Raw genomic sequence first — 13,929 nt, forward strand, 5'->3', positions numbered from 1 at the left:
AACAAAACGTCGTAATGGCTTTACAACGATCCACAAAAGACGTTTAAGACTTTTTAGAAATTAGTTACAACAATTTTTACAATATAGCGTTTATTGAACAAAATTATTGAAATATGGTTATACAATAAATAAATCCATGAATATGACACATGCAAAACAGCTGCGTCCATAAAACGTGAAATTCATAGCTCCGGAATGTCATGGTATTGTAAGTTGCTATACATATAAAAAATAAACTACCTCTTAACTCCAATACATACATCATTCATCTTGAGCACCATGCTACTTCCTCTCAAACAGGATTTTGTTGTGTTAATTTCTAGCATTATCATTTTCGTGTAACTTACATTTTTCAAATCCCAACATGTGAGATTCGATTAGGATATATACGAGTATGAAGGGTAGCTACGGTTTTCTTTTTTTACAATCTTCAGCTGCGACATAACTCCAGTAACGAAGAGGAAGATGATGGAAATAAGGTAAGACGTGCATTTATACAGTAAGTACGATATACCAGCTGCATTAATGTATTGCATATTAAGTGCACGGTCTTTGAATCACTGCTCATCCCCAGACCGATACTTTTGATCGTTTATATAACTCACAGCAATTTTGACATCTACTGTGTGTTCTGTTTCTTATTCGCCGAATTAGTCGTCTTAAGCAGCCGTTGAGTTTTTATATATGATTTCTAATAATAGTGACACAGCACGATGTACCTAAACCATGGGAATTTATATGATAAATGTGTTGTTGCAGTAATCTTCTTTACAGGATTTCTAAGTGTAGTTGCTCTACAGAAGGTATACTGAAACTTCTCTGAGAGACTGTATACATTTTTCAGCGTCTTCACTGTATCTTTAAGGTCGTAGTAGTAACGCTGGTTTGACAGGAAGAAGCACAAGTGCCCGTGTGTCCTAAAAGTTTATACGTGGATCAGTAATCAGGAACTCTTCAGTGGATGAGGTAACGTACAGGTACATAAAATACAATACGGCAAGGTCTAAAGTGTCCGCACATTCATCGCTCGAATGCCGTGCCACTGACTGCCGCGACGAAAGTGCGCGTCCTTTTTTTTTTTTTTAACTTTTTTTCTCGCAGTCCTGCACGGGACCGGTTTGTAGTAATTTCCCCCAGTGGCTGGCTGGGTGACTGCCGCGACTCAGCAGTGTGAGAGGTCTGGCAGAGGTTTGTCCTTGCAGCGCTTGGTCCATCCGTGCCACGCGTTGAAGCCCTGCCGCGAGTAGATGAGGTGCGCGCACTCGCAGTCGTCGGCGATGTCGTCGTCCAGCAGGTCTGCGGGCACAGCGAGATTGGTTATTAAACGTGACATCAAGAAATATGGCAACGTGTGAGGCAATACTGACCCTGTGACTCACTTTGGAAGTCGGCTTAAAGAAAGGCAAACCTACGTTTGTGGCGTTTGTAGATTTAAATCATACCTAACTGGAAGAGTGCAGAAAGTTGAAATAAACAGTTCACATAATATGCAAAAAACAGGCGATTTCTCAAACTGGGGAACAATCAAGAATGGGGTGCCGCAAGGTTCGGTCTTGGGTTCTCTGCTGTTCTTAATATTCACTCCTGGAAATGGAAAAAAGAACACATTGACACCGGTGTGTCAGACCCACCATACTTGCTCCGGACACTGCGAGAGGGCTGTACAAGCAATGATCACACGCACGGCACAGCGGACACACCAGGAACCGCGGTGTTGGCCGTCGAATGACGCTAGCTGCGCAGCATTTGTGCACCGCCGCCGTCAGTGTCAGCCAGTCTGCCGTGGCATACGGAGCTCCATCGCAATCTTTAACACTGGTAGCATGCCGCGACAGCGTGGATGTGAACCGTATGTGCAGTTGACGGACTTTGAGCGAGGGCGTATAGTGGGCATGCGGGAGGCCGGGTGGACGTACCGCCGAATTGCTCAACACGTGGGGCGTGAGGTCTCCACAGTACATCGATGTTGTCGCCAGTGGTCGGCGGAAGGTGCACGTGCCCGTCGACCTGGGACCGGACCGCAGCGACGCACGGATCCACGCCGAGACCGTAGGATCCTACGCAGTGCCGTAGGGGACCGCACCGCCACTTCCCAGCAAATTAGGGACGCTGTTGCCCCTGGGGTATCGGCGAGGACCATTCGCAACCGTCTCCATGAAGCTGGGCTACGGTCCCGCACACCGTTAGGCCGTCTTCCGCTCACGCCCCAACATCGTGCAGCCCGCCTCCAGTGGTGTCGCGACAGGCGTGAATGGGGGGACGAATGGAGACGTGTCGTCTTCAGCGATGAGAGTCGCTTCTGCCTTGGTGCCAATGATGGTCGTATGCGTGTTTGGCGCCGTGCAGGTGAGCGCCACAATCAGGACTGCATACGACCGAGGCACACAGGGCCAACACCCGGCATCATGGTGTGGGGAGCGATCTCCTACACTGGCCGTACACCACTGGTGATCGTCGAGGGGACACTGAATAGTGCACGGTACATCCAAACCGTCATCGAACCCATCGTTCTACCATTCCTAGACCGGCAAGGGAACTTGCTGTTCCAACAGGACAATGCACGTCCGCATGTATCCCGTGCCACCCAACGTGCTCTAGAAGGTGTAAGTCAACTACCCTGGCCAGCAAGATCTCCGGATCTGTCCCCCCTTGAGCATGTTTGGGACTGGATGAAGCGTCGTCTCACGCGGTCTGCACGTCCAGCACGAACGCTGGTCCAACTGAGGCGCCAGGTGGAAATGGCATGGCAAGCCGTTCCACAGGACTACATCCAGCATCTCTACGATCGTCTCCATGGGAGAATAGCAGCCTGCATTGCTGAGAAAGGTGGATATACACTGTACTAGTGCCGACATTGTGCATGCTCTGTTGCCTGTGTCTATGTGCCTGTGGTTCTGTCAGTGTGATCATGTGATGTATCTGACCCCAGGAATGTGGCAATAAAGTTTCCCCTTCCTGGGACAATGAATTCACGGTGTTCTTATTTCAATTTCCAGGAGTGTATATTAATGACTTGCCATTCTATATTCACGAAGATGCAAAGCTGGTACTTTTTGCCGATGATACCGGTATAGCTATCACACCCGACAGACAAGAAATAACTGGTGAAATTGTAAACGATGTTTTTCAGAAAATCACCAAGTGGTTCTCTGCAAATGGGCTCTTTGACAAAACACAGTATATACAGAGTTCCACCCAGTAAATGGAATGACCCCATTAATAAATATAGACTTCGATCAGAAATCGGTAGCTACGGTAGAATATTCAAAATTTCTAGGTGTATGCATTGATGATGGGTTGAACAGGAGAAAAACACACTGAGGATCTGCTGAAACGTTTGAGTTCAGCTACTTATGCTATTAGAGTCGTTGCAAATTTTGGCGATATACATCTCAGTAAATTAGCTTACCACGCCAATTTTCATTCCCTGCTTTCGTATGAGATTATATTCTGGAGTAACTCATCATTGAGTAAAAGAGTGTTCATTGCACAAAAGCAAGTAATCGCAATAATTCTGGAGCTCATCCAAGATCATCCTGCAGACACTTATTTAAAGAGCTAGAGATCTTCACTGTAACCTCAGAATATATATATATATATATATATATATATATATATATATATATATATATATATATATATATATATTCACTTATGAAATTTGTTATTAACAATCAGAACGAATTCAATAGTAATAGCAGTGTACACGGCAACAACATTAGGAGAAAGGAAGAGCTTCACTACTCAAGGTTAAATCTAACTTTGGCTCAGAAGGGGGTAAATTATGCTCCCACAAGAGTCTTTGGTCACTTACCTAATAGCATCAAAAGTCTGACAGATAGCGATATAGCATTTAAAGGGAAATTAAACAAATTTCTTAATGGCGACTCCTACTCATTAGATGGATTTTTGGATATAGTAAGTGGGCAATTTACCAAACCCACAAAAAAAAATTAAAAATTTTGAGTGTCATGTAATATTTTGTCTAATGTAATATCTTGTGTGGACACCTTTTATTAACCTGATACGTTCCACATCATTTCGAAGTGTCGTATTCATGATCTATGGAACAAGTACTAATCTAATCTAATCTCTAATCTAAACAGTGTTAGCTGGAATACACTCTGGTATTCTGACTATATCAAGAATAAAATATAGAGAGCGAAAGGTTATCTTCGTCTTTTACAGAAACCGGACACCATTTACGATGGACGTTCAATACGTAATTCAAAACTTTTTTGTATTTTTGATCGGCCAATTACGGTTGAAGAAAAGCGTAATTTGTTGTTGTTTCATGAAGTTCCAATATGTGGCGGCGCCTTACGTAGCCTTGGAAATGGCGTCTGCAACGAAGCTCCTGGCAGAGAGGTGTCATTGCGTTTCTTTTGGTGGAAAACCAGGGCATTGCAGATATTCACGTACTGATTGTTATTTACATTAAGGTCTTGAAACTTGTTATATCTTTATTATTCAATGGATTCAATGGATTAGTTAGCTACTGTCTAGTTTTTGTGCTGTCTAGTCCATTGAGGACATGGAGCTTTAATCACCCCTGTGAGAAACTGCTTTTTGTGAGGTACCCAAGTCCAAATCTCCATTGTATGTAATTCTCTTTGAAACGTTTGCTCAGAAACTGGACCTCGGTGCACAACTGGACGTCCTTGTTGGTCGTGCTCACACCCTAGTCCACCAGTTGGCCTAACAAAGGTGTGTGCTCACTGGATTCGTCGTCGTCTTAGAGAAGCCCATAAAGAGAAACGAAGGACACTCTGTGCGGAATTGTTTGCGTATTACGAGGCTAACTGTGACAATTTTTTGTCGAACGTCGGCACAGGTAATGAAACAAGGGTTCATCACTTCGAACCGGAAACAAAACGGCAATATCCTCTGAAGAAGAGGTTCAAAGCCGCACCCTCAACCGGATTTTGAAGAGGTTATACTGTTTGATGTCCTCCATATGGTGCAACGATCAACTCAGACGTGTATTGCGTTACGCTCAGCAAATTGAAGAAAGGAGTTCAGCGTGTTAGTCGGCACAATAATGCAAACCAACCCCTCCTTCTCCATGGCAACGCAAGGCATCTCCCAAGTCTGCGCACTCGGGAGAAACTCACAGAACTTCACTGGACTGTTCTTCCTCATCCACCCTATAGCCCGGATCTCGCACCTTCAGAATTTCGTCTGTTTGGCCCACATACACATCGTGGGACACAGTACATGGACGATGGGGAGGTTATTGATCCAGCAAGACGTTGGCTGCGCCGTCGACCAGTAGAATGGCACCATGGGGGTCACATAGGCCCCCCAAGTAATGTGGCGTAATGCCGTCGCATTGAACGGATATTATGCTGAGAAATAGGGTTTTGTAGTCAAAAGAGCGCGGAATAATATGCTGCATTGGAATCCTGAATAAAACTAACAAACCTGCTTTCAGGAAAAAAATTTGTTGCATTACTTACTGAACGCGCATCATATAAAAGTCGAATGGCATTAAGGAGAAGCAGTTGTTGGGAAGGGAGTGAGACTCGTTTGTAGCCTATCCCGATGTTACTCAATATGTACATTGAGCAACCAGTGAAGGAAACCAAGGATAAATTTGGGAAAGGAATTACTGTTCAGAGACAAGAAATAGAGAATAGTTGAACGGAATGGATAGTGTGTTTTAAAGAGGTTACGTGATGAATAGCCAAAATAAAAAAAAGGCCTGTGGAATGTAGCAGAATGAATTCTCGCGATGCTGTGGTAATTAGATTAGAAACTCAGACACTAAAAGGAACAGATAAACATTCTGCTATTTTGGCAGTAAAAGAACTGATGATCGAAAACGTAGAGAGCCTATAAAATGCAGACTGGCGGTAGGAAGAAAGGCACTTCTGCAGAAGAGGAGTTTGTTAATATCTAATATAAATTGAAGTGTTACGAACTCTTTTCTGAAGGTGTTTGTCTTGAGTGCAGCCTTGTCCGAAAGTGAGGAACGGACGATGTAAAGCACAGAAAAATGAGTATAGAATCCTTTGAAATGCAGTGTTACAGAAGACTGCTTAAATTAGATGAACAGAGCGAGTCATTAATAGGGGCGGTACTGAATCTAATTGTGGGAAAAGAAATTTATGGCTCAGTTTGACCAAAAGAAAGGATGGTTGACAGGACACATCCAAAGGCATCAAGGATACGTCGAATTGGCAATAGAAGGAAGTTTCTTCTGTTGGGGGTTGGAGAGAGGGAGGAATGGAGACAGAGACCTAAACTTGGAAATAGTAAGCAGGTTCAGATGGATGTAAGTTGTAGCAGTTATTCAGAGATGAAAATCCTTGCGCAGTTTAGGTTACCGTGGAAGGCTGAATTAAGCCAGTCTTAGGACTGAGAACCACAACAACGTGGCCTGTATAGTCAGCAGAGGAAAATGGAAGAAAAAATGGTTCAAATGGCTCTGAGCACTATGGGACTTGACTGCTGAGGTCATCAGTCCCCTAGAACTTAGAACTACTGAAACCTAACTAACCTAAGGACATCACACACATCCATGCCCGAGGCAGGATTCGAACCTACGACCGTAGCGGTCGCGCGGTTCCAGACTGTAGCGCCTAGAAAATGGGAGAAGTGCGGCTCAGAAAGTTGAGTTGTTCTTGCATCAGCAGTGGTACTGTCTGTTCTCGACACTGGGGCAGGCACAAGTCATCTCATAAACATGTCGGTAGCTTCCCTCATAGGAACCTGTAGACCAGTAGCGCATAGCATGGAGGCTGCTCCAACCTAACGACTGTTGTCCAGCCGGCATAGTGCCATCCTCTGTGTGCAGACAGCTGGCTACACGTATCGAAAGGCATTGAGTAAAACTGGATATTAGCTTTGGTCTGCATATCTCTTAACTCTAAGAGGTATCCTGCATCACTACTTTTCAAGAAAGACTTCATATCCTGTGTAATTGTGGCCAACTCTCCACCTTTTAACATTATATGATTTGATAAGCGCTTGAACTATCCAAAATATGTCCATTTTGATGGGAAACAGTACGTAATCATTTGCAAATGCGCAGTACTAAAAAAAGTAAAGAGCTGTTTTAATCCATCCACTGACAGCTAGGGTGGCAGAACGTTATCATACGGCAAATCTTCGAGATTCGACAGAAGATGCAGAATACAGAGGCGTAAGTCTTTACCTTTGCAAGCAACGTGACAGGATCCTTCAGTACCATTCCAACTGTCGCACCAATAGCGGTTGTTGATCTGTGAACAAAACGAAAGTTCCACATTTCAGAATAATGAGTAGTACTCCTGTAAAGAACGTTTGACATAGTTAAGAAACAAAGAACACATACGAGAAATAAATGTATCATCGCCATCCACCTGGGAGTAATAAATCGTAATTATTGCAGATACTTGACTGCATTATTGACTACCCCTAGTGTTGTAGAGGATCCTTATTACAATCACAATTTAGCATTTGTACTTGGCTAAGTCAATAGGTGCAGTAATTCTATTTCTGCTGCTGTACGTGATGTCAGTTTGTGGCTGACAAGCTAAAGACATTTCCAGTTACTCTGGAATTCAGTATACTGTGTTGATAATATGATTCTAGTAATTATTCATATACTAGTTTCGCGCCAGATTAATATGTTGATCTAGGACGTTTCTGAAGAGAGTAGTGTGTGCTGGAATTTTTCTATAGTTTTGCGTTTCTTGACAAGCAGTTGGGATCGTATCGTGCTCTGCGTCGTAGTACTTTTCCTCCTACCTCCACCATTACGTCATTACCATGGTAGACTACACAAACGGCGGTTCCACAGCTGAAGTCTGTGTGCATACAGTGACTTTGGCGCACCTCACACAGATGTCGCCTGTCTCCTGTACTGACCCGACAGTGCACTCTTCCTAGCACGACCCCTTTTTCTACCTCTTGTAGGTTGTCATTCCTTCATTATCCTTTCCGGAGCTCAAAAGCCTTCTAGCTTCCAGCGACTGCCAGCCCAGTTATCGCTGCATGAATGGAGAAAGAGAGCACGACTTTGCTAACAACATCAACACTTCTAAGGCAAACTTTTCGAATAACTGTTGAAACGAAACCTGAAATTTTTCTGTTTAATGATTTCTCCTTACATTCTGCATAAAAAGTGTACCTATCTAATAGTCATGATACGGTGAAACTTTGGGCCAGGAAAATTGAGATGGCTGTGCTTTCAATGGCCAGAATCCTAGCCATCATCCCGTCTAAACCTCTGCTTCAAACGTGTGTGTGTGTGTGTGTGTGTGTGTGTGTGTGTGTGTGCGTGTGTGTGTGTGTGTGGTGAGAGAGCTGACCATAGATACTCTCCTAATAACATAACATTATAGGACGAGCTCCTGGTTGCACAATTTTAACGGGATAACAAACTATGGTCTACATCTTTGTTATTTTCCGACACCGTTCCCTCCGATGTCAATAAATAGTGACTTTTTAGAGTTCCGAACCTCAATTGGGAAAAACGGAACCCTTGTAGGATGGCTTTGTTGTCCGTGTGTCTGTCTGCCTGTCTTTCTGACAGTTAAGAACCCTTTTTCTCAGGAACGCTAGTCAAATTACATAGAAAATTCTGTCACGTATTAAGTTCTACGGTCTCTTGGCTGCGTAAAATAGTTAAGCTCCTAAGTCCATGCAGTCTCTGCCGGCTATTTATGTCAAATATTTTGATACTTGCAAACTCATAAGAAACTGTCTGGTCCTTCCCTTTGACCTAAAATCAGGCATCTGGCTGGCAAGAATGTAGGTTTTGTAGTACCAGTAAATGAAAAAAACCAGGAAATTTTTTATTTCTAGATATGTCACGCAAAATATTTTCTGTCATTTTTTATCCGTCTGTCCTTCTGTTAAGACCCCTTTTTCTTAGGAATGGTAAACTTATTAGTTAAAATTTATGGCACATACCAAGTTCTACTGTCCGTTGACGGTGTAAAAGATTTAAGCTTCTAAGTCAATGCAATTTATGGCACATACCAATATCTATGGTCCATTGACGGTGTAAAAAACTTAAGCTTCTAAGTCAATGGAATTAAACCATACGACCACTTATATCACATATTTTGATACCATCTCACTCATCAAAACATGTGGGGCACTTCCCATTGACTTAGAATCATGAAATTTGGCAGGAAGCAAGGGTTCACAGTAAAAGTATGGGGAAAACTCCTAAAATTGTAGGTTGTCATTCCTTCATTATCCTTTTCGGAGCTCATGAGCCTTCTACCTTCAAGCGACTGCCCATCCATCGCATAAAAATATCTTTTAGAGTTTAGAACTTACATTGCGTTAATCATCCGTGAAAAACATGATAGAAAAATTTATGGCGTAGAAACATAAGATGTAAATTGTAGCCTGTTTTAGTAAGTAAATAAAAATATTTTATTAAACCTCTTGTCTCTCAGTATATAAACTGGATTCCCCTGTACGCTTCTTTTTGTGTATCTGGGCTAGTCTCAGGTACTACTGCAGAGATTTTGATATGGTATTTAAATTCCCCGGGCCAACATCTTTCCAGTGTCGATATCGATGACACGCAAAAATCCTTGATTCACGGGGTGTATGAGTTATCTATAAATACACTCCTGGAAATGGTAAAAAGAACACATTGACACCGGTGTGTCAGACCCACCATACTTGCTCCGGACACTGCGAGAGGGCTGTACAACCAATGATCAAAGCACGGCACAGCGGACACACCAGGAACCGCGGTGTTGGCCGTCGAATGGCGCTAGCTGCGCAGCATTTGTGCACCGCCGCCGTCAGTGTCAGCCAGTTTGCCGTGGCATACGGAGCTCCATCGCAGTCTTTAACACTGGTAGCACGCCGCGACAGCGTGGACGTGAACCGTATGTGCAGTTGACGGACTTTGAGCGAGGGCGTATAGTGGGCATGCGGGAGGCCGGGTGGACGTACCGCCGAATTGCTCAACACGTGGGGCGTGAGGTCTCCACAGTACATCAATGTTGTCGCCAGTGGTCGGCGGAAGGTGCACGTGCCCGTCGACCTGGGACCGGACCGCAGCGACGCACGGATGCACGCCAAGACCGTAGGATCCTACGCAGTGCCGTAGGGGACCGCACCGCCACTTCCCAGCAAATTAGGGACACTGTTGCTCCTGGGGTATCGGCGAGGACCATTCGCAACCGTCTCCATGAAGCTGGGCTACGGTCCCGCACACCGTTAGGCCGTCTTCCGCTCACGCCCCAACATCGTGCAGCCCGCCTCCAGTGGTGTCGCGACAGGTGTGAATGGAGGAACGAATGGAGACGTGTCGTCTTCAGCGATGAGAGTCGCTTCTGGCTTGGTGCCAATGATGGTCGTATGCGTGTTTGGCGCCGTGCAGGTGAGCGCCACAATCAGGACTGCATACGACCGAGGCACACAGGGCCAACACCCGGCATCATGGTGTGGGGAGCGATCTCCTACACTGGCCGTACACCACTGGTGATCGTCGAGGGGACACTGAATAGTGCACGGTACATCCAAACCGTCATCGAACGCATCGTTCTACCATTCCTAGACCGGCAAGGGAACTTGCTGTTCCAACAGGACAATGCACGTCCGCATGTATTCCGTGCCACCCAACGTGCTCTAGAAGGTGTAAGTCAACTACCCTGGCCAGCAAGATCTCCGGATCTGTCCCCCATTGAGCATGTTTGGGACTGGATGAAGCGTCGTCTCACGCGGTCTGCACGTCCAGCACGAACGCTGGTCCAACTGAGGCGCCAGGTGGAAATGGCATGGCAAGCCGTTCCACAGGACTACATCCAGCATCTCTACGATCGTCTCCATGGGAGAATAGCAGCCTGCATTGCTGAGAAAGGTGGATATACACTGTACTAGTGCCGACATTGTGCATGCTCTGTTGCCTGTGTCTATGTGCCTGTGGTTCTGTCAGTGTGATCATGTGATGTATCTGACCCTAGGAATGTGTCAATAAAGTTTCCCCTTCCTGGGACAATGAATTCACGGTGTTCTTATTTCAATTTCCAGGAGTGTATAATGAAGTTGCTATGAAACCCTCAATGCGCAAATCCTACTCGCACTTGGGCATTTTCATAATCCCTACAGCTATTTCATTAGTTATTTAATAGTCACGCTAAATAGCGCCAGCCGCTCATGATTCGCAAAAATAACCAAACCTGTCTCTCTTTTCTTTTTACTGAGACAAACATCAATCATTTGTGGAATCGTTCCAGATAAACAAGTGAGTTTCTCTGTAAATTCAACAGATTCAAGATGGTCTTAAAAATGGATCCGAGGGCATAACGTGGTTACTAAGTTAGTTGCTGCAATTTTGATTCATAAACATCGGAAATACTATACCAAAATATGTAGGCGTATTTCGTGTACAAATATTAAAAGGCCACTATCCATCGGGAACATGAAATTGTTTCTTCTTCGTAAAATGTATTGTTACGTCTGTGGTACGTTGTACGTGGGATGTGTTCTCACTTTGCCCTTGAATACTGTAACTGAGGCACTGAAATCCATAAGGGCCTAAGAACACTCTCGTCGATTTTGAGATTCAAGCAGGCATGCATGTTCATAACATCTGTTGATCTTATGGTGAACCAGCTGTATCTCTTCTGTACCCCTACACTGTGTATTATAAAAATTTGCGAAAATCTGCCTCACTGACTTTTCTCATATTCACTTCCTTATGGGCCAAAGCACAAATTTTCATTGCAGTAGGAATACTTACTAGCTACAATGACATCCATTTGTTCATATAAAAGGCAGAAGCTCTTGACACCTAAGATTATATGCTCTCAGCATTCTGGTATGCAAAATTGGCGACGAGGATTTCAGGACCTTTAAGGGTATTACAAGCCCTCACTATCAAACCAAAAGTAGATGCTCATGATAATGTGCATTTCTGATGTTTGACAATGAAGTTTCCAACAGATTGCCATGGACTGTTGTTTAAAGTAACCTACTCTTCATTGGAGTCGCGGGTGGCCACCATTTTCGTCAAATCACGTCGAGGGAGACCACAATTTCTCATTTCCCCCTAGTCTCTACATGTCTTTCTAAATCTAGTTCCAAAATAAACAACTGGAAGGCAAATATCAACCTTGAAAAACAAAGACATAAAGCTATTAGATCAAAATTGAAACACGTAGAGCTAACAGAACTACTAGATTTCATGCCCGAAGTGAAGACAGTTTTATCTCAACCTCACACCAGAGAACGTGCTTGATGAAAATAATAACGAGGACCATGAAGTGGTGCATTTATTATCTTTTCTTTATGGTCCAATTATAGTTTCGCTTTAATTACAACGTACACAACAGTCAAAAAGATACTGTTTCCACTGGCTGTATATAACAGTTTTTTGAATTAACATTAATAATAGTAATTCTAAATATTAATTAAAATTACATGACAAAGTGGGAACATTATTTTTGTAAGGAATAACGATACTGAGACATGTTAAAAAACAAGCCAAACTCATGAGACTGGTGGTTTGCCTTCAAGTTCGATTTTTGGAAACTTTTTCTCAAAACTTTGTTCCTGTGCTTTGGGCCATTGTGGTTCCCAGTGCCTCAGTTGCGTTTTCGGGTGGCTATGGAACTTAGCGATCTGTGGGCTGTTACGTTATTGTACTTCATACTGCATCAAACGAAAATACCTGCTTACTGAAAAAAAATCAGTTTCATCAGTCTGTCTGTACTAATAAACACATAGAACTATTCTTCAATAATGTCATAGATTTGTAGGAACCTACTATTTTAAAATGATTGTTCTTATAATGTACTACAATTTACAGGCATAGCTGCATCTAAACACTCATTACCGATTCCTATCAATGCTAATCTGTTGTACCCATGTCAGAACCAGATTTCTTTATTGGCGGGTGGGGGAGTGGTGGCTGGGGGCCAGATTTTTTCTTATCATTTTTTTAATTTTACGACCTCTTTTTTTTTTTTTTTTTTTTTTTTTTTTTTTTTTTTTTTTTTTTGCAGAATGGGTCAGGCAGAAATTGTTTTGAGTTTGGCGGTAAATGATGATAGCCAAAACAGTTGCAGGATAAAGATTTATTAAAATTTTGACCAAGGTTTCGGTATATATAAATATACCTTCATCAGAAGTAAAATATCTAAAATCACATCATTCAGTGGAGATCAATAAAACAATTGTGTCAAAGGTTTGTGCTTAACTGTGTTCAAATTGACCCTGTGTCCATAATCACGTTGTATAAATGGAGATGTTGTCTTAACTGCTGACGACGCCATTGGCACAATTGTTTTATTAATCTCCATTGCAAGATGTAATTTTAGATATTTTACTTCTGATGAAGGTACATTTATACATTCCGAAACCTTGGTCAAGAATTTTAATAAATCTTCCTGCAACTGTTTTGGCTGTCATCATTTACCGTGAAGAATTTCAACAGTTGCTGTTTCAGCCATGTTTAAAATCTTGTTTTGAGTTTAATATTGTATTGTAGCATGCTACAGATGCGTCCATTTGGAGTCAGTAATTTTGCTGTTGTTTTCCATAGCGCCGAAGCCCAGAAGCGACTATATTCCGCCCTCTTACCTGGAAAAGTCCGAAGTCCTGGCTGCCATTGGTGTTGATGGGACTCAGCGCTGACGTGTTGCGGGCACTCTCGTTCTCCACCAGGCACACCCCTGCAAACAAACGCTTTTGTCACACAGAGAAACGTGGCATCCACCTGTCACCTGTACTCTGGTTGCAACTTAAGGTTTGTACCTATTCTCCATACTGGTACGAGCCTCTAGGCTAAATGTTCACATGGACTTGAAAAATGGTCAGAAACCTTTTGTTCACAAAGTTTAAACTGTTTAGGTCGTAATACACTGAAAAATCCCATTATAAATCAGTTTACACAAACTGAGCATATCATCTTAGGTGAACACAATGAATGTCTTGTAATTTTTTTTTTAGTGCTGTATGTTTCAGCCT

General features: G+C 43.2%; 2 protein-coding genes across 2 annotated transcripts in view; both read right to left on the bottom strand.

Moving 5' to 3' along the window:
- LOC126483863 (lysozyme-like) overlaps positions 1 to 13,929 on the bottom strand; it is a 287,279-nt gene that overhangs the window by 244,985 nt on the left and 28,365 nt on the right. The window lies entirely within an intron of this gene.
- LOC126483862 (lysozyme-like) overlaps positions 92 to 13,929 on the bottom strand; it is a 42,393-nt gene continuing 28,555 nt past the window's right edge. Inside the window, exons 3-5 of the mRNA XM_050107085.1 lie at positions 13,543 to 13,634; positions 7,160 to 7,226; positions 92 to 1,296 (exon numbers count right to left, since the gene is read on the bottom strand). Coding sequence (XP_049963042.1) covers positions 1,163 to 1,296; positions 7,160 to 7,226; positions 13,543 to 13,634 — 293 coding nt within the window. The 3' untranslated portion in view covers positions 92 to 1,162. The remainder of the gene's footprint in view (positions 1,297 to 7,159; positions 7,227 to 13,542; positions 13,635 to 13,929) is intronic.

This window comes from Schistocerca serialis, chromosome 6 (genome assembly GCF_023864345.2).
Source record: "Schistocerca serialis cubense isolate TAMUIC-IGC-003099 chromosome 6, iqSchSeri2.2, whole genome shotgun sequence".
Lineage (NCBI taxonomy): Eukaryota > Metazoa > Arthropoda > Insecta > Orthoptera > Acrididae > Schistocerca > Schistocerca serialis.